The sequence below is a fragment of the Heloderma suspectum genome, chromosome 6 (genome assembly GCF_057233095.1).
Source record: "Heloderma suspectum isolate Gila_16-S chromosome 6, 16-S_ref, whole genome shotgun sequence".
Taxonomy (NCBI): Eukaryota; Metazoa; Chordata; class Lepidosauria; order Squamata; family Helodermatidae; genus Heloderma; species Heloderma suspectum.
This window is the reverse complement of record NC_139463.1, coordinates 113,872,923-113,894,169: the sequence shown is the minus strand read 5'-3', so window position 1 is coordinate 113,894,169 and position 21,247 is coordinate 113,872,923. Positions and strand designations below refer to the sequence as shown.

At 46.3% G+C, this 21,247-nt stretch overlaps 2 protein-coding genes across 2 annotated transcripts in view; one reads left to right on the top strand and one right to left on the bottom strand.

Moving 5' to 3' along the window:
- Positions 1–996: 996 nt before the first annotated feature.
- On the bottom strand, positions 997–16,681 carry LOC146342602 (vomeronasal type-2 receptor 26-like). Its single transcript, XM_084807923.1, has 6 exons — positions 16,602–16,681; positions 16,252–16,543; positions 13,146–13,988; positions 4,198–4,425; positions 3,754–3,880; positions 997–2,061 (listed from the first exon to the last, which is right to left on the bottom strand). The coding sequence occupies exons 1-6, from the start codon at positions 16,679–16,681 to the stop codon at positions 1,160–1,162; spliced, it is 2,472 nt and encodes an 823-aa protein (XP_084664049.1). The 3' UTR covers positions 997–1,159.
- A 1,006-nt stretch (positions 16,682–17,687) lies between these two features.
- LOC146342601 (vomeronasal type-2 receptor 26-like) overlaps positions 17,688–21,247 on the top strand; it is a 35,360-nt gene continuing 31,800 nt past the window's right edge. The window contains exon 1 of the mRNA XM_084807921.1: positions 17,688–17,784. Coding sequence (XP_084664047.1) covers positions 17,688–17,784 — 97 coding nt within the window. The remainder of the gene's footprint in view (positions 17,785–21,247) is intronic.

Sequence of the window (21,247 nt, the reverse complement as noted above, 5' to 3'; positions counted from 1 at the left end):
AAAGACCGGCTGCCACTCCCTCCCTGCTCGAACACCCGCCGAACCGCCGGCCGGACCTGCCGCCGGGAGGGACATTCGGTGAAGAGAAGTCCCATCCCGGGGGGGTGCGAGGGGCGGGGGGGGGTCGAAGGATTTCTCCCTGAAACTTGTTCGGGGGGCCGAACACGTTGGCGCTCGACCCCCCGAAGTTTCGGGGAGAAATTCTCCGCCAACCCTACCATGCAGGTAATTAGGGGAATGGCAACTGGCCTGTGGCTCTCATTAAAACAAGCCACTGTGGGTTATTTAAGTCAGATGGAGATGGACCCAGGGGTGTAAGATACTATTTGAATAAGGTCCCTGGATAAATTAGGATCTGTCCGGTCAGGTTGCTGGGTATGTTTATCCCTCATTGTTTTATGATACTCTTGCTCATTTGAGTGTTTGATTTTGTTTTCCTATTCCTGGTAGGTTTTTGACGGAAAACTTTAAACTTTGGTATTTAACATTTTGCAGTCTCATTTTTTGCTAAGCACCCTACATCTAATACTCAACTCACACTAACAAAAGTAGGTACTAGAGACTAGAGAGTTTTGGGATTAGTTTGATAGCGGCAATCAGAAAAATAGATATTTTCCCATGATGGCAGCAGAAAAGGCCACAGGAAGGGAAGGGAAAAAAATGAGTGTAGTCATACTAATTTGTCTGTTTTCTCTTTTTCTCTTTTACTCACATGTAGGGCATTGCCAACCCGGAGCAAATTGGCTTCCTTGCAATATTTTCAGAAGAACTCAACCCTACCACTTAACACTTAAAACAGAGGTGCACAGATTGTTTGGCCAATGTTTCCAGTGACACTTGACTAGACATTTCTCATAACCATCTCCGCAACCCAAACACTTAAGACAATTATACCATAAACCATATTACTACCCCACCCAAAATAAAACAGTCATTGATTAGCATGATAGGGATACTCCATATCAGAAGAAACAGACGTGACAGGAATTTGTGTGTGCAAAATACATTTCAGATGGATTGTACAATATTACAATGCAGTAGGAGAAATGGTCAATAATTTCACTGCAGACCTAAATAAACCTTACTGTGAAGAAAAGCAGAATGAAATCAATAGGGTCTACATCTGGAAAAAAAGGATTAAGATTGAACCCGTAGAATTTTAGTTATTTCTTCTTATTAGTTGATCCTTAGTGTTCAGTTCAGGGTAGAGAACAATTATGTAGCATTTGGGAGAAAAAATACAACCCAGTAGTCCAGCACTAGAAGCCAAGATGGAGAAAATCTCCACAGCCACCATATATTTCCCTTTGGTGCTGAGATAAGCTGGAACAAAAGACACCCACACACTGCAAAACACTAACATGCTGAAAGTGATAAACTTGGCTTCATTAAAAGTGTCTGGCAATTTGCGAGCAAAGAAAGCCACAATGAAGCTGACAAGGGACAGAAATCCCAGGTACCCCAGAACATAGTAGAACATGTTTGTTGATCCTTCATTGCATTGCACGATGATTTCTTCAGGCAGAGAGTGCATGTCCAAGTCTGGGAATGGAGGGTCGGCACAGAGCCATATCATGCAAATACTTGTTTGAATGAAGGAGCAGCAAAGAACAATAGAATTGGCAAGACTTTTCCCCACCCATTTCCTCACCTTGGATCCTGGCTTAGTGGCCAAAAAAGCCAGAACCACTGTGGTGGTTTTTGCCAACACAGAAGAAATTGCCACTGAGAAGATGGTACCAAAAGTGGTTTGTCTCAGAGGGCAGGTCAGTAACTGGGGCTGGCCAATGAATAATAATGAACAGAGGAAGCACAGCAGGAGAGAGTTCAACAGGAAGTAGGTGAGATTCCGATTGTTAGCTTTGACAATAGGAGTATTCTGGTGTCTAACGAAGATCCCAAGCACCAAAACTGTATTCAGACAGAGAGAGAGAGCCAAAACAGCCAAAACAATGCCCATTGGCTCATCATAAGACAAGAAGTTTAGTTCTTTTGGAAGGCATTGATTTCTGTCCTTGTTGGGATACTGATAGTCTTGACATTTGAAGCAAGCATCCATATCTTAAATAATAATAATAATAACGATTAATAATAATAATAACAACAACGATAATAATAATAATAATAATAATAATAATGCTTCTTTACTATCTCTGGATCAAACTGCACATCACATTACATGTGGAGAAATTTGATTTGTTGGTGGTATCTGTTCTACTGGCAGAAGGATAGAACTGAATACAACCCTGTGTTTTTTGTTCACTCAAAAGTATGAGTGGAGAGCCCCAATCTGAAAAAAAATAAGCAAAAGTGGAATACAAAAGGGAGATTTATATCTATGTAGAATCATAGAATAGTAGGGTTGGAAGGGGCCTACAAGGCCATTGAGTCCAACCCCCTGCTCAAGGCAGGAAGCAAAGTCAAAGCATCCCTGACAAGTGGCTGTCCAGCTTCATCTTGAACGCCTCCAGTGTGGGAGAGCCCACTACCTCCTAGGTAATTGGCTCCACTGTCGTATTGCTCTAACTAACAGTCAGGAAGTCTTTCGTGATGTTCAGCCGGAATCTGGCTTCCTGTCACTTGGGCCCATTATTCCATGTTCTGCATTCTGGGATAATCAAGAAGAGATCCTGGCCTTCCTCTATGTGACAACCTTTCAATCTAGCTAGCTAGCTATAGGGGAAGAAAAGGGCTGGATGCGCCTGATCTCGTCTGAGCTCAGCTGCTAAGCAGGGCCAGCCCTGGTTAGTACTTGGATGGGAGACCGCCTGGGAATCAGGCTTCCTGCATTGAGCAGGGGGTTGGACTCATTGGTCTTGTAGGCCCCTTCCAACCCTATGATTCTATGATTCAGGAGAGGGTTCAGCTGGGTAGGTAAAGATTAAACCTCAGCTCCCCACACTATGGTCCCAATTCATATTGGCACTTCACAGTTACTCCTGAGTAAACAAAACACACAAGGAGTCAAACACTACGTCTTTAATGGAACATCCTTTTTGCACCCACACACCCCAATTGGGAGCCTTTCTACATGAGACTTTTATTGTGATCTCTCCTATGCCTCTCCCATGCTTTGCAACCATTATCGTGTTTTTCTTTTCTATCTGAAATCATGGAGGAAAGTGCAGTACTTTTCTGAATGGTATTACATTTGTAGCATGTAATTGTGAAATTCCACTATGTAATGAAGCATATAGAAAGGCAGAGAAAGAAACCGCCCAGAAAAAAAGCATGTGTAAAGGAGCCAATCTTAATCCCACAAGGAATGCAGAAGCAGAAGCCTTGGTAAAGGTGCGGGATAACATCCTCAAGTAGAAATGCCCTGATCTCCTAACTTGTTCCACTATATATCTGTCTGTAAGCAGAAGTATAGTTAGAAGATCCAGTGTATAAGTGCACAAGCAATTTGCCACATCTCAGAATTGTATTCTTTGTTTGTTTGTCTTCTGATTGTGGTACAGGGAAAAAGTGATCAATTCCCCTGGAAGAGGGGCATTGGTCCAGATCTGAGAAGGGAGGAACATGACAGATTTCATGATGCTTTCTGCTATTAACAAACAACAACATTCTCTATCGTGTCTAAATGGTCTTTCAGGGAGGAATTCTCTCTCTCTCTCTCTCTCACACACACACACACGCACTTCCTCTCCCACTCCCTCTGAAAAAAAAAGTAATATAATATCACTTCTTCTAAAGCAATACTGAGTGGGGTGAGGTGGTGGTGGCGGCGGCAGATAATGTGAGGTTTCCTACCTTTCTGGCTTGACATCTTCCCTTCAGGACATGGAGCACAATCATAGCAACAAAATGGCTCCCCCTCTTTCCTGCGTTTCCTGTAACCTGGATGGCAGGGGTCATTACACAAAGCAATGGGCACAACCTAACAAAGGAACAAACAAAGAAAACGAACAACGGTCAGGAGATATAACATGTCTTCCATTTTTTTCTGTCTTACTTTTTAACTTCGAATGAAAAGGTTGTTTATCTGAAGGAAAAGCATCACCAGCATGTGAGAGGACTTCATATGCGGGGCAGTCTTAATAGCTGGCCTCAGCCAATGAGTGGGTAAAAGTGTGGCAATCCTTTTCAGCAGTATCAAAGGGTAACCGCCTCCCATTTCAGTGATTCCCCCCGCCTGCTTTGTGTACGTTCTCATGTTTATTACCTTAATGCCATGGAATTCCACTTCTGTCCTACCTGGTTGAATCTGCTGTGCCATGTAATGGTTTCCTCATGAATGGAGAACGTATTGCCTGATGATGATTGCAGATCCGTGCTTCCTACTTGCACTTTTAAGAAGGATTTGTTTGGGAAAGTAAGCCAGTTGACAATATCAAATCCACCTGGCAATTCACCTTTTGCATCAAAAGACACCTTGTCACCAGCACTGTTGTTAAAGGAGATGCTCCTTAGAAAAGGGTGCAGCTAGAATGAAAGGAAATCAGGCTGACAATACAAAAGTAATTTTAAAAGGTGATGTTCAGTCCCTTTTGCATATTCATCACATGTAGGGATGGCAGATAATTCCTCCATGAACTTCAATGAGGCTGGATTCTTAGAACCTGGCCCCTCGGAGTCTGTGATGGAACGTAAGACTCACTCCTGCCACCCCGCACCAGCCAGATCCTACCTCCAGCAGTCGTCCGCTGCCATCTGCTGCCATCTGCTGCCTGTCCGCTCCTGGTCTGCAGACGGAAATGGCATCCAGCTTAGTGGATGCCATTTGCATCCCTGCCTTTTGCCGTGATAGGCTATGTAAATCTTTATGCAGCCTATCACGGCAAAGAGCAGGGACACAAATAGCATCCACACCGCCAGTTGTGTCCCCTGCTTTTGGCCATGATAGGCTACGTAAAGATTTACGTAACCTATCATGGCAAAAGGAAGAGACACAAATGGCATCTGCTACACCAGACGCCATTGCATCTGCAGACCAGCAGTCCAAGGTACTGGGATCCGTACATCCCTAATCACATGAAGGGGGCTCCACAAGTACAAGAGGAAGTGGGGTCATGCTGCTGCCCCTTCCCCTGGTGTTAAGTGGCTTCTCCAGTCCACATCCCAATTTTCACACATTGAGCATGGACATCTGCAAAAGGCAATCCTACGTGCATAGGACTCTATGTGCTCAATGTATGGAGATCAGGGGAAGGCCAGTGAAGCCATATGACATCAGAGATACAGCAACAGCGTGACCTGTCTCATAGAATCATAGAATCATAGAATAGTAGGGTTGGAAGGGGCCTACAAGGCCATCGAGTCCAACCCCTTGCTTAGTGCAGGAATCTAAGTCAGAGCATCCCTGACAGATGGCTGTCCAGCCTCGTCTTGAACACCTCCAGTGTGGGAAAGCCCACCACCTCCCTAGGTCATTGGTTCCATTGTCATATTGCTCTAACAGTCAGGAGGTTTTTCCTGATGTTCAGCCAGAATCTGGCTTCCTGTAACTTGAGCCTATTATTCTGTGTTCTGCACTCTCGGATGATCGACAAGAGATCCTGGCCGTCCTGTCTGTGACAACCTTTCAAGTACTTGAAGAGCACTATCATATCTCCCCTCAGCCTTCTCTTCTCAAGGTTGAACATGCCCAGTTCTTTCATTCTCTCCTCATAGGGCTTTGTTTCCAGTCCCCTGATCATCTGCATTGGTCTGCTCTGAACCTTCTCCAATTCATCTGCATCCTTCTTAAAATGTGGTGCCCAGAACTGGACCCAGTACTCTGGATGAGGCCTAACCAGTGCTGAGGAGAGGGGAACTAGTACTTCCCTGTGCTTCTATTAATGTAGCCAAAATAGCATTGGCCTTTTTTGCAGCAACATCACATTGTTGGCTCATATTCAGCTTGTGATCTACAATGATTCCAAGGTCCTTCTCGCTTGAGGTGTTGTTGAGCCACATATCCCCCATCTTGTAACTGTGCATTTGGTTTCTTTTTCCTAGGTGTAGAACATGGCATTCCTCCCTCTTAAATTCCATTCTGTTCTTTTCTGAGTGGTTCGCGGCCTGTCACATTCTGGGCCAGGGAGAGAGACAGCGGAACCCTCGGTAGCATGCTGTGACGAGTTTGCACGGCACTTTGAAGATAAAGTCGCTCAGATTTGTCATGAATTGGACACCACCGTTAATGCAGTTCCATTGGTAGAGGCGTTCAGAGCACCGTCTGGTCCAGGTTTATTGGATGAGTTTCAGTTACTGAGGCCTGAGGATGCGGACAAGGTGCTTGGCCATGTCTGATCAACCACTTGTGTGCTTGACCCTTGCCCTTCATGGCTCATTAAATCGAACAAGGAGGGGATGTCCAGCTGGGTCCAGGATGTTGTAAATTCCTCCTTGAGAGAAGGAGTGGTGCCTGCCGCTTTAAAAGAGGCGGTAATTAGACCACTCCTGAAAAAGCCTAACCTGGACCCAGAGGATGTTAACAATTATAGGCCAGTGGCCAACATCCCCTTCCTGGGCAAGGTGCTTGAGCGGGTGGTTGTAGGACAGCTCCAGGCACTGTTGAATGAAACGGATTATCTAGATCCATTTCAATCGGCCTTCAGGCCTGGTTTTGGAATGGAAACTGCCTTGGTCGCCCTGTGGGATGACCTCTGCCAGGAGAGGGACAGGGGGAGTGTGACCCTGTTGATTCTCCTGGACCTCTCAGCAGCTTTCAATACCATCGACCATGGTAACCTTCTGGATAGGTTGTCTGGGTTGGGAGTTGAAGATACTTCACTACAGTGGTTCTGCTCCTACTTGGATGGCGGATTCCAGAAGGTGGTGCTGGGGGATTATTGCTCTGTGCCATGGCAATTGTGCCATGGGGTTCCACAGGGCTCTATTTTATCCCCCATGCTGTTTAACATCTACATGAAACTGCTGGGGGAGGTTATCTGGAGGTGTGGGCTGAGGTGCCATCAATATGCGGATGACACCCAGCTCTACCTCTCTTTCTCATCAAAACCAGGTGAGGCAGGGGCTGTTCTGAATCAGTGCCTGGGCATGGTAATGGACTGGATGAGGGCCAATAAACTGAAACTTAATCCAGACAAGACGGAGGTACTGTTAGTGGGTGGTTCATCTGCCCGGCTAGGTGATATTCAACCTGTTCTGGAGGGGGTTGCACTCCCCCTAAAGAATCAGGTTTGTAGTTTGGGGGTGCTCTTGGATCCAGAACTGTAGGGGTACACGAAAGTCACTTACCTGGTCTCGCAGCTTTTCGCGGTGGGGGGGAGGCGCTTCGCTGCTCTCCCCCCGAAGTTCAGGCCAGGGGGGGGAGGCTTCCCACCTCGCCTGGCTGAAATTCAGGCCGGGGGGGAGGCTTCCCGCCTCACCTGGCCAAAATTCAGGCCGGGGAGGAGGCGCCTCACCTCGCCCGGCCGCGAAATAAAAAGTAAAAAAACAAAAACAAAAACGCCCCCGTGATAGGCTACGTGACGATTAACGTAGCCTATCACGGCTAGATCTGCAAAGTCAGCCGTGATAGGCTACGTAAATCGTCACGTAGCCTATCACGGGTGTCTTAAAAAAAAAAAAAAAAGCGCGTACGCTAGGGATGGAGGAGAATTTCTCCCCGAAACTTCGGGGGGCCGAGCGCCAACGTGTTCGGCCCCCCGAACAAATTTCGGGGAGAAATCCTCCACACACACCCCGCCCCCCACACCCCCCCGGGACAGGACTTACCTTCACCGAATGTCCCTCCCGGTGGCTGGTCCGGCCGGCGGTTCGGCGGGTGTTCGAGCGAGGCGGGAGCGGCAGCCGGTCTTTCGACTGGCTGCCGCCGCTGCCATTGCAATGAAAGAAAAAAAAAACAATGCCCCCTGATAGGCTACGTGACGATTCACGTAGCCTATCACGGCTAGATTTGCAAAGTCAGCCATGATAGGCTACGTCAATCGTCACGTAGCCTATCACGGGTGACTTTAAAAAAAAAGTGTGTACGGATAATGGCGGCCCCCATAGGGAGCCGCCATTCCCCTTCCTTATTTGGTCGCTGTAGTCTACGTAAAGATTTACATAGACTACAGCGACTAAATAAGGAATGCGAATGGCGGCTCCCCATGGGGGCCGCCATTAGCGTATGCGCTTTTTTTTTTTTTTAAGTCACCCGTGATAGGCTACATGAGGATTGACGTAGCCTATCACGGCTGACTTTGCAGATCTAACCGTGATAGGCTACGTGAATCGTCACGTAGCCTATCAGGGGGCGTTTTTTTGTTTTTTTTTAACTTTTGCGTTCGCGGCCAGGCGAGGCGAGGCGCCTCCTCCCCGGCCTGAATTTCGGCCGGGCGAGGCGGGAAGCCTGCCCCCCGGCCTGAATTTCGGCTGGGGCGAGGCGGGAAGCCTCCCCCCCCCGGACTGAACTTCGCGGGGGGACCAGCGAAGCGCCTCCCCCCCACCGCGAACGTCCTTCGAGGACAGGTAAGTGACTTTCGTCCACCCCTAGCGTACGCAAATGGCGGCCCCCATAGGCAGCCGCCATTCGTGTTCCTTATTTGGTCGCTGTAGTCTACGTAAATCTTTACGTAGACTACGGCGAAAATAAGGGCAACGCAAATAGCATTGCCCTTATTTTCGCCGTAGTCTACGTAATCTTTACATTGACTACAGCGACCAAATAAGGAACGTGAATGGTGGCTCCCTATGGGGGCCGCCATTAGCCGTACGTGCTTTTTTTTTTTTTTTTAAGTCACCCGTGATAGGCTACGTGACGATTTACGTAGCCTATCACGGCTGACTTTGCAGATCTAGCCGTGATAGGCTACGTTAATCGTCACGTAGCCTATCACGGGGGCGTTTTTGTTTTTGTTTTTTTACTTTTTATTTCGCGGCCGGGCGAGGTGAGGCGCCTCCTCCCCGGCCTGAATTTTGGCCAGGTGAGGCGGGAAGCCTCCCCCCCGGTTACGTAGCCTATCACGGCTGACTTTGCAGATCTAGCCGTGATAGGCTACGTTAATCATCACGTAGCCTATCACGGGGGCGTGTTTTTTTTTTTTTAGTTTTATTGGAATGGCGGCGGCGGTAGCTGGTCGAAAGATTGGCTGCCGCCCCCGCCCCTGATTAAGACCCGACGAACCGCCGCCGGGACCCGCCGCCGGGAGGGACATTCGGGAAAGGTAAGTCCCGTCCCGGGGGGGGGGGGTGCGGGGTGCGGGGGGGTGCGGAGAATTTCTCCCCCAAAATTGTTCAGGGGGCCGAACACGTTGGCGCTCGGCCCCCCGAAGTTACGGGGAGAAATTCTCCGCCAACCCTACAGAACTGTCACTTGAGGCACAGGTGAACTCAGTGGCATGGAGCACTTTTTATCAGCTTAGGTTGGTATACCAACTATGCCCTTATCTGGACAGAGATAGCCTTGCTACAGTTATCCATGCTCTGATAACTTCTCGTCTGGATTACTGCAATGTGTTATACGTGGGGCTGCCTTTGAAAACAGTCCGGAAACTTCAGCTGGTCCAAAATAGTGAAGCAAGATTGTTAACAGGGACTGGCCTGCAAGCTCATATTACGCCAGTACTTTTCCAGCTGCACTGGCTGCCAGTCCATTTCCAGGCCCGATTCAAAGTGCTGGTGTTAACATTCAAAGCCCTTAACGGCTTGGGGTCAGGTTACCTGAAGGATCGCCTCCTCCCATATGTGCCTGCCCGGACCTTAAGATCATCATCAGCGGCCCTTCTCCATGAGCCCCTGCCAAAGGAAGTGAGGCGGGTGGCTACTAGGAGGAGGGCTTTTTCTGCTGTGGCACCCCGGCTCTGGAATGAGCTCCCTAGTGAGGTTCGCCTGGCACCTACATTGTATTCCTTTCGGCACCAGGTGAAGACCTTTTTATTTTCTCAGGCATTTTAGCATTTTAGCTTTCTAAATGTTTAGCTTTGCTGTTTTAAATCTGTATTTTAAACTCCTGCACTGCTGCTAGGTTTTACTGTGGTTGCATTGTTATACTGTGCTTTTAATGTTCTATATAGTTTAAATTGTTTTATTGTGTGCTGTTTGGTTTTAATTTTTGTGAACCTCCCAGAGAGCTTCGGCTATTGGGTGGTATAGAAATGAAATATATAAATAAATAAATAAATAAATAATAAATAAATAAATTTTCTGCCCAGTGCTCCAGTCTATCAAGTTCACTTTGAATTTTGTTTCTGTCTTCCAAAGTATTCTCTATCCTGCCAAATTTTGTGTTATCTGTAAATTTGATCAGCATCCCCTGCACCTCCTCCTCCAAGTCATTAATAAAAATGTTGAAGAGCACTGGGCCCAGGACTGAGCCCTGTGGTACCCCACTCATTACCTCTCCCCAGTTTGAGAAGGTCCCATTGATAAGCACTCTTTGAGTCCGATTCTGTAGCCAACTGTGGATCCACCTGATTGTTGTTTCATCTAGCCCACTTTGAGCTAGTTTGCTCATCAGGATATCATGGGGCACTTTGTCGAAAGCTTTGCTGAAGTTGAGGTATATTATGTCTACAGCATTCCCACAGTCCACAAGGGAGGTTACTTGATCAAAAAATGAGATCAGATTTGTCCAGCAGGATTTGTTCTTGACAAATCCATGTTGGCTTTGAGTAATCACTGCATTGTTTTCAAGGTGCTTACAGATGGATTGCTTTATCGTCTGCTCCAGAATTTTCCCAGGGATTGATGTTAGACTGACTGGTCTATAGTTCCCAGATTCCTCCTTTTTACCCTTTTTGAAGATAGAGACAACATTAGCCCACCTCCAGTCATCTGGCACTTCACCCGTCCTCCATGATTTCTCAAAGAGAATAGACAGTGGTTCTGAGAGTTCTTCTGCCAGTTCCTTTATTACTCTAGGGTGCAGTTCATCTGGCCCTGGAAATTTGACCTCATTCAAAGTAATTAGGTGTTCCTTGATCATATGCCTATCGATCTCAAGCTGCCATCCTGCCCCCTTCAGCCTGTACTTCGCCTTTGCCAGGGGTGCAATAGACCCTTTTTTGGGAGAAGACTGAGCCAAAGCAGGAATTGAGCACCTCTGCCTTTTCTTTGTCATCTGTTATCATGTTGCCATCCTTATTTAATAGCTGCACCATCATTTCTTTCCTCTCTCTTTTACTATGCACATATCTGAAGAAAGCCTTTTTGTTGCTTTTAGCATCCCTTGCTAACCTCAGTAATTTACCCCACACCTCTCCCCTCTCATCCAGCACTAGAGTGAGTCCCCATTCTGTATCCTCGAGAAAAAGTAAGCCTTAGTTCATATGTCCCAGTCCCAATCCTAAACATAATAGTTATCCAGGAGTAAGTCCCGCTGCCCCCTGTGACATTTACTTCCAAGTAAACATTCATTGGGAAAGACGGACTCCAGCCAAACATTATAAATCCCCTGCTTGAGACTGAATGGGAGCTAGAGTTACTTTTTTATGGGGTGGGGGAAATCTACTTCTGAGTAAACATGCACAGAAAGGGAGGGGGGTCTTCACAGATATTCTCAGAGACTTCTTACTGGGGGGAGCAAAACTTACTTCCAATAAACATGTCCAGGGGGCTTTTGGGCACAGGCTTCCTTTCCCACTTTTTTCTCCCCTTCACCAGACCGCACTATTTAGTCTTTTTTTATTCATAAATGTTGTATGAACCCCCCACTTTCCAGTCCAGGGGGGGGAGTTCACAGAGGGGCCTTTCATGCCACTCATGGTCCCTCAAAATCCTCCGGAGTGGCTCTGCGTAGGGAGGATTTCGCAGAGCAGCACCTGGCTCCCTATACCAGGTGATATGGTAATGGCGGCTGCCATTACCCGAAAACTGGCTGTTGCCGTCCCCCTTCAGCATGCTGGCTGGCAAAGCCCAGCACAGGGAAGAGTGGCCTCGGCACAGCCACCCGCCAGCACTCTCGCCTGATGTAGTAGGTAAGCGTCCCTCAAGCCAAGCAGCTCTGCAAAATCTTTGCTGAGTGGATCTGCTCTGGAGGATTCCGGGGAGGGGGGAATGGATTCCCCCTGGGTGGATTCCCCATCAGAATGGATGTTGGGGATCTGTACATCCCTAGTAGGTGCCAGGTGAACCTCACTAGGGAGGTCATTCCACAGCCGGGGTGCCAAAGCAGAAAAGGCCCTCCTCCTAGTCGCCACTCGCCTCACTTCCTTTGGCACAGGCAGGGGCTCATAGAGAAGGGCCACTGAGGATGATCTTAAGGTCCGGGCAGGCACGTATAATAATAACAGGCACTGCTGTGGCAATGCCCCTAAACCCAGATAAAGTGAAGCTCAATTCACTCATCCCTACTTCTAAGTAAGCATGATTACCCCGTGCTCAGTAAATGACTATTTAAAGGGATAGGCAGCGATTGAGAGGTTTTAAGAAAAAGGGCTGGCAAAGGAATTCTGCCCCCTCCGCTCCTGTAGGCAAAGTGCAGTTGAGGGCAATGAGTTACTTCCAGGTAGACTTTTAGCCCTCTGCTCTCCCCACACCCTCGCCCAGTGCAGCTTTCCCTGCAGCCATTTGCATCCATATTTACGTAGCCTATCATGGCAAGCCAAGCAAAAAACAACAACAAACAAAGCAGCATACACAAATGGTGGCTGCTACGGCGGACGCCATTTGCATTCCCTATTTTTCGCCATTTTAGTCTACGTAAATATTTACGTAGGCTCATAAAAACCATGTAGCACTGGTTTTAAAGGAATTTCATTGGCTGCCAATATGCTTCCGGTTGGAATTCAAGGTTTTGGTGATGACATTTAAAGCCCTGAGTGGCTTGGCACCTCGATATTTGAGGGAGCGCCTCTCCCTGTATATGCCCACCAGAGATCTGAGATCTGTTGGATCTCCTCTGCGTCCCACCAGTACGAGACATACACTGTGCTGGGACATAGGAGAGGGCTTTCTATGTTGTGGCACCCTGGTTGTGGAATGCCTTCCCCTGGGAGGCCCGATTGGTACAGACATTGTTCTCGTTTCGGCACCAAGTAAAAACATGGCTTCCTACCAATGCCTTTGAGGTAAGTGCATTTCCTAGCACATTGTTTTAACTTTTTATTATTTTAGATTTTACCTGGTATTAGCTTGTTTAATAGTTTAATATGTTTTAGGTGTTTAAAGTATTTATTGCTTTATACTGTTTAAATTCATTTTATCGGTACGCTGCCCTGAGATCCTAATGATACAGAGCGGGATAGAAATGTTTAAGTAAAGTGAGATGTTACCCGTATTTGTGGTTTAGGCAGCTCCAGTTTGTCTCCACCCATCCTTGCTCTGTTTACCATTCTGGATGAATACATGGCATGCAAAGCATGTGCCACAGCATAGACGGCATTGTAAATGCTGTAACTTTGACCTGTCATGCTCATTTCAAAAAAAGGCCCTGGAAGGCTCTCCAGCTTCTCCTGCCCAGTGCAGCCTTCCACATCTATATCCATATCTGGAAATAAACAGTTGAATGCTTGTTCCCAGAAGACCCTGATAAAACCATCTCCATCAGAATGGGGATTCAGGGTCTGAAGGAAATTGGGGAAATCTGGCACCTCCGCTGAGTGTATTGCAAAGGACAAGGCACCATGGAAGACTTGTATGTCAAGAGCTCTGTGAAATGTTGCTGATGAGAAATCCCAGTGTGCTGTCATGACCCACACCTTCCCTGCAGCTGTCACAGCATCTGGTTCCAATATATGCAGCACCCACTGCAAATCTAACATCATATGAGAGTCAGCATATACAACAAATACATTGATGGTTGTCTTTGATAGGAAAATACTCATTTTCTGAAAATGGTCTACAATATTAAAAAAGTCTACAATGTTATTTTGGGTTGGCATTCTTTCTGTGAAGGGGGTGCAGATTTCACTCTGTGATAACATGTCTTCCAATATCTGCACAAATGTTTCTCCTTTATCATTACTCATTGCAATGATCCCAACCCATTTCCAATGAAAGTACCGGAAAAGCTGGACTATCCCAGTGTACTGATGTACTTCATTGGGAACAATCCGGTATAATGATGTGGTCTGAGTTTTTCCAGTCACCTCAGGAGCAGATAAACAATATGTGACCTAAGCAAAACAAAGGGTTTGTATCATTGCAGTGGAGATTACATATAGCTTCAATACTAATTCCATCTCTTAAATTTGGAAGGTAAGCATTATCCAAAGAACAAAGTAAGCTTAAAAGGTTTTATATATGATATATGTAAAAACAGCAGCAAACATGAAATGTCGTCTGAACTATTAATTATTACAGCTGTGACAAATGGGAGCCTGTGCTTCCAAACCTACAATTAAGACCTGGCTGCTAGAGTCCCTTCGTTGTATATTTCACAGGCCGTGTTGCCACCACTCATATGTTGAAGAAGGGAGTGTGCGTGGAGGCTGGCTTTGTCACATCACCCCATCACCAAGAGATTGTAGTTTACCAACCCCAACATATAAGGTCTTAGTAAACTAAAAGCAGTATTAGAGATACAATAACCATGCATGTTCTGAACTTCACTACCTTAACAGCCAAAGACATTTGGAATTTCAATGTACAAGAGCAGGCCAAGTTAGCAATGGAGTAATGACTGGTACTAATGGATAAGGCATAAGATCCAAAACATTAAGGCATAATGCTACCGTATTATAAACTCATTAGGCTATTGATGATTTTGATACATGTCTTCTGAACTGAGGCCATGGGTTCACCCTGGAGGTTAAAATATAATTCCTAAATATCTAAAACAGTTTTATTCACAAGGTGGTAATTTGAGATGGGAAGGGAAGAGAAGAGCTGTAGCTCAGTGGTTGAGTTCATGCTTTGCGTGTGAAAGATCCCAGGTTCAGTTCCCACCACCTCCAGATAGGGCTAGGAAAACTCTAGTCCCTCTAAGGCCAGTTGGTGTTGACAATACTGAGTGAGAAGTAGGGATGGGAGATAAAATCATTGGGTTTGTATCCTAATATAAGCCAACCTAATTTGCATTTCTTGAATGAATGCACAAAGCGCAACACCCTCCTCCTCCCCCAGTTTTTTCACTTCTCCAAATTTTGAAATGTAGTTGGATCAAAAATAATTCTGAAAATACAAGCATTAGGGGAAATTGCACACAAACAAGCACGCGCTAGGAGAAAGGCATGCCCAAATGTATGTACTCTGGTAGACATTTCTCCAATGGTATACATTTTTTGTCTACATTTTCCCCATGTCATGCTTTTTTGTATGCATTTCTCCCAATGGATGCACTCAGAAATGACCGACAACCTTCCAAAACACTAAATTCCCAGAAGGATCATCGTGGCAGTTGTTCTCGTAGCAAAAACAATGAAGAGTCTTGTGACACCATAAATAAATAAATAAATAAATAAATAAATATTATGGAATAAGCATTTGTGGACCAGAGTCCATTTCATCAAATGCATGAACTGTGACCTTTAAGGAGCAGACATATGTACATACATGGTTGTGCAGAGGGGAATGGAGAGGAATATGGTCAGAAGGAAACAAGGTGCAAAAAGAACTAACAATGATCATCACATAAACATAGAAATGGAAGAACTAGGGATTCTTGAGCTTGTTGAGATTCCAATGGACTCCACTTTGAAGCTTGTTTTAACTTGCTCCCCTTTTCATTTGTGACCTGTTTTATTATATTTGAACTGGAAAAGTGCACATCTTGAACAGCAAATGTGTGCATTTCCATGCATTTTTTAAATAAATGTGGGGAATTCCTCACATTGATCGAAGTGCAAAAATGTACGTTGTTGAAAAACACACATTTTAAGTGCACATTTTTTAAAAATGCACATTTTGAATGCCATAGAAAGCCCAGGAATGTCCAATCCTTTTTTTTTTTTGGACACTGCAGAAATGTTAGCATCCATCTTCAGGGTTATGAACAGGGTATATGCTGATGATTTGAAAAATGAAATGAAATTCTGATACATCCCTCCATAAAAGCAAAGTACTTAAATGAAAATGAAAAAAGAAGGCAGCGTTGATGATAAATAAAACAAACATCCTGCCATTGGTGAGCTAATGGACACATGCTGTGCAACAGAGCTGTCTGAAATGAATCAGAAGATCTCCATACTTGGAGCTGTACCTGCAGGGTCCCTTCCCACAAGCCAATGGAGCAAAGTCATTCCATTTGATTATGCAGGGATGGGGGATGGGAGGGAAACTATACAGACATGAAGCTGACAACTCTTCTCTTGCTCATTTCTCTGGCTCATTTCTCCCAGAATCATTGCATAGTTCTAGGGCACAGCTGTACCCTTCCAGAAAGCAAATTTAATAAGGGCATCTCCAGCATCACCTTATTGTAGCCATGTGTCATCTTACCTGTGGAATTTTGTAGATGCCTAAGATAGTGGCCATGTGGACCGAGGTTTCAGAGTCAAGTCCCCCAATGACAGCGACTGGGTTCTTCTGGACACCACAGTTGTAGTTGGGGACAGTCCTCTTCTGACTGAAGAGGAGGTTCAAGATGTTCTGATATGTTATCTTTGCATCAAAGTGGCTGTCATAGATGTGGCAACCCAAAGTGATGTTGGGTAAAACCTTTGGGTTTGCATTGATTTCTTTCACAGCAAATACCACGGACAGGAAATGCTGGTAGTTCTTAGGCAATGTGCTAAAATAAGATCAGTTGTGATGTTTAATTTCACAATTTGTGCTGACTTATAACTTACCCTCCAACATTGAACCACATGCTTCCTTGAAGGCTCAGGTACTTCATAAGGCAATACAGAACCAAGACAATGTGCAACATTGAACAACATCATCACTGATTACTGGGCTCATCAGTTAAACCATGATCCTTATAGGGATGTACGAAAGTCACTTACCTTTTTGCCGGTGTGATTTGCGGTGGGGGGGGAGGAGCTCTGTCCCTCCCCCCAGAATCCTCCCTGGCCAGCTCCACTCCACGGCAGCTCCACAGAGCTGCTGGCCAGGGCCAGTTCCAGCTGCGGCCGGGCTGCTGCGGACACAAATGGCCACTACGCCATTTGCATGGCTGCCTTTACCGTGATAGGCTACGTAAATACTTACGTAGCCTATCACGGCAGCCTGGAAGAACACAAATGGCGGCCGCTATGGCGGCCGCCATTTGTGTCCGCAGCAGATGGCCCAGAGACCAGCTGCTGCCAGAGTCGCCAGAGCCGCCGCTGGAACATCAGCCCCAGGAGAGCTTCATCCCAGGGGGGATTCCACGGGGTGGCAGGGGGTGGGAGGCCGTTCCACCATGGGTTTCGGAGGGCCGAATGCTAGTGCATTCGGCCTCACTGAAATCCGTGGCAGAATTCTCCGCCATCCCTAGATCCTTAGCTTCTAAATTCCTGAATTTGTAGAGCTTCAGAAAACACAAGATAGCCTTAGAAACAAAAAGGGAATAGAGGCTTTGGAAGGAAAAGACTTTCCAGTGGTGGTGACTTGCAAGGTGTGTGCAATGTTTGTTTTCTTGCCTGAGATCAACATGGCCTAAAAGTGCAACAAGTGCAAGCTGATTACACTGTTGGAAGAAAAAAGTAAGAGAACTGGAGCAGTGAGTGTCGACCCTCAAGGGAAGAAGGGAATAGAAGACAAAGAGTTCTTAGACAGAACAGTGGAGCTACAGCAGAAAAGCAAAGTATAGGAGCTAGAAGAGCAACAGCAAGCTGAGGCAGAAAAGGAAAATGCTGAGGCGAGGAAAAATGCAGGAGAGGATACTCCTTGGGAAAGGGTGATAGGAGCAGAAGAACTAGAATCCACACTGCACCCGTGGAAGCAGTGGCACTATGGAACGTTTCCAGGTACTTGAGGATGAGCCTGGAGGACAGCCTCCAGAGAAAGAATTCCAGGGGACCCCGCAGGAGGGTGAGCAAGAGGCTGAAGGTCAGTCAAGCAGAGCAAAAGATTCCAAGACCTATAACAATGAGAAGAGAAGAGTAGTAGCTGTGGGAGACTCCTTGCTGAATGGGATTGAAACCCAAGTACGTATGTTATGAAGTCCCATGGACTCGCCAGGTATGCTGTCTCACAGGAGGAGAGATAGGGAGGTGACTGAAGAGTTGCCTACACTCATAAAGCCAACTGACATGGATCTCTTTCTTCTCATTCATGTGGGAACAAATGATACCACCAAGCAGTGCTATGAAGAAATCACGTCAGAATTTGAAGCTTTGGGAAGGAAACTCAAGATTTTGGGACCAAAGTAGTTTTCTTATCCATCTTTCCAGTAGTTAGAAGAGGGATAGAAAGGGAAAGGGAAATACTCCAGATGAATGATTGGCTATGAAGGTGGTGCTGATGTAAGAGATTTAGATTCTGGGACTATGGACTATACTGCCTGGAAAATGGACTGCTGGGAAGGGATGGGTTGCACTTCACAAGGGCTGGGAAGAATGTGTTTGGCCACAGCATAAAGAACTTCATCAGGAGGGCTTTAAACTGAATCTCACAGGGGAGGGAGACGTTGGGGGTAACAATGGATGAAGGCTAATGCACTACAATAGAGAGAACAGCTCTAATAGTGCCCAATAGTAGTCTTCAAAAACATGTAGGAAGAAAGCCAGACTATAAAGCTCATGGTCGTCGATGTCTATATACTAACACCCAGAGTATGGGAAACAAACAGAACGAACTTGAACTCTTAATACGGGACAGAAATTATGACTTGATAAATGTAACTGAAAATGTTGGGATGAGTCCCATGACTGGAATACAGCAATTGAAGGATAGAACTTGTTCAAAAAGAACAGAAGGAACAGCAAGGGAGATGGAGGTGCACTATATGTTAAAAATACCTATCTCTGCTAGGGGTGAACGAAAGTCACTTACCTTTTCTTGCAGCTTTTTCGCGGTGGGGGAGAGCGCTTCGCTGCTCCCCCTGCGAAGCTCAGGCCGGGGAGGAGGCTTCCCGCCTCGCCCGGCCGCGAACACGAAAGTAAAAAAAAAACAAAAAAACCGTCCCCTGATAGGCTACGTGACGATTCACGTAGCCTATCACGGCTAGATCTGGAAAGTCAGCCGTGATAGGCTACGTGAATCGTCACGTAGCCTATCACGGGTGACTTTAAAAAAAAAAAAAAGCGTGTACGCGAACGGCGGCCCCCATAGGGAGCCGCCATTCGCGTTCCTTATTTGGTCGCTGTAGTCTACGTCAATGTTTACGTAGACTACGGCGAAAATAAGGGCAACGCAAATAGCGTTGCCCTTATTTTCGCCGTAGTCTATGTAAACATTGACGTAGACTACAGCGACCAAATAAGGAACGCGAATGGCGGCTCCCTATGGGGGCCGCCATTATCTGTACACACTTTTTTTTTTTTTTTTAAGTCACCCGTGATAGGCTACGTGACGATTCACGTAGCCTATCACGGCTGACTTTGCAAATCTTGCCGTGATAGGCTACGTGAATCGTCACGTAGCCTATCAGGGGACGTTTTTTTTTTTTCTTTCATTGCAATGGTGGGGGCAGCAGCCGGTCGAAAGACCGGCTGCCGCTCCCGCCCCGCTCGAACACCGGACGAACCGCCAGCCGGACCCGCCGCCGGGAGGGACATTCAGGGAAGGTAAGTCCCGTCCCGGGGGGGGGGGCGGGGGGCGGGGGGGCGGAGGATTTCTCCCCGAAACTTGTTCGGGGGGCCGAACACGTTGGCGCTCGGCCCCCCGAAGTTTCGGGGAGAAATTCTCCGCCATCCCTAATCTCTGCACCGAAATACAGGAGGATGAGCTTGGTAGCCCCATTTAGAGCATCTCGATTAAAATAAATGGAGCAAATACTAAAAGGAACATGGTGGTCAGAGTCTACTACCAGCCACCCAATCAAGTCTCTCCCCGCTATTTGTTGGGAGAGACAAATTCTTCAAAACATGGGCCCTCCAAGAGATTCCAGAGTTGTGTGGCTGAGAATTTCCTCCTACAGAAAGTGGAGGAAGGAACTAGAGGATTGGCTATCCTTGACTTGATCCTAACCAACAGAGATAACTTAGTGGATCAAGTAGCAGTTACGGGAAGTCTGGGGGAAAGTGACCATGTTATACTTGAGTTCTTGCCAATTTTACAAACCTCAGAACAATGATCAGTAAGGTCCTATGGCAAGTGACTCTATTGAGAAAAGGAGTCCAAGATGGGTGGGAGTTTTTTAAAAAAGGAAATTCTGAAGGCACAATTACAAACCATCCCAACAAGAAAAAGGTGCAAGACAACAGAAGAAGCCAATGTGACTTCACAAAAAGCTTAGAGTTGACCAGAAAACAAAAAAGGACACATATAGGAAGTGGAAAGAAGGCCAAGGGACAAAGGAAGAGTACAGGGAGGTAGCACAGAATTGCAGGGATGGCGTCAGGAAGGCTAAAGCCGAGAAGGAACTGAGGTTAGCAAGGGATGCTAAAAGCAACAAAAAAGCTTTCTTCAGATACGTGCATAGTAAAAGGCAGAGGAAAGAAATGGTGGTTCAGTTATTCAATGAGGATGGCAAAATGATAACAGATGACAAAGAAAAGGCAGAAGTGCTCAATTCCTACTTCAGATCACTCTTCTCCCAAAAGCAGGTCTATGACCCCCTGCCCCCAGCAAAGGCGAAGTACAGGGTGAAGGGGCAGGATTGCAGCTTGAGATCAATAGGCATATGGTCAAGGAAGGAACACCTAATTACTTTGATTGAGTTAAAATCTCAGGTGAACCGCATCCTAGGATAATAAATGAACTGGCAGAAGAAGTCTCGGAACCACTGTCTATTCTCTTTGAGAAATCATGGGGGATGGGTGAAGTGCCAAATGCCTGGAGTAGGGCTAATGCTGTCCCTATCTTCAAAAAGGGCAAAAATGAGGAACCTGGGAACTCCAGATCAGTCAGTCTGACATCAACCCCTGAGAAAATTCTGGAGCAGATGATAAAGCAATCCATCTATAAGCACCTTGAAAACAATGCAGTGATTACTCGAAGCCAACATGGATGTGTCAAGAACAAATCCTACCAGACCAATCTGTTCTCATTTTTTGACCAGGTGACCTCCCTTGTGGACTGCAGGAATGCTGAGGACATAATATATCTAAACTTCAGCAAAGCTTTAGACAGAATGCCCTATGGTATCCTGTTGAGCAAACTAGCTCGAAGTGGGCTAGATGAAACAATGATCCAGTGGATCCACAGTTGGCTACAGAATCGGACTCAAAGAGTCCTTATCAATGGGATCTTCTCAAACTGGGGAGAGGTAATGAGTGGGATACTTAAGGGCTCTGTCCTGGGCACAGTGCTCTTCAACATTTGTATTAATGACTTGGAGGAGGAGGTGCAGGGAATGCTGATCAAATTTGCCAATAACACAAAATTGGCCAGGATAGCTAATACTCTT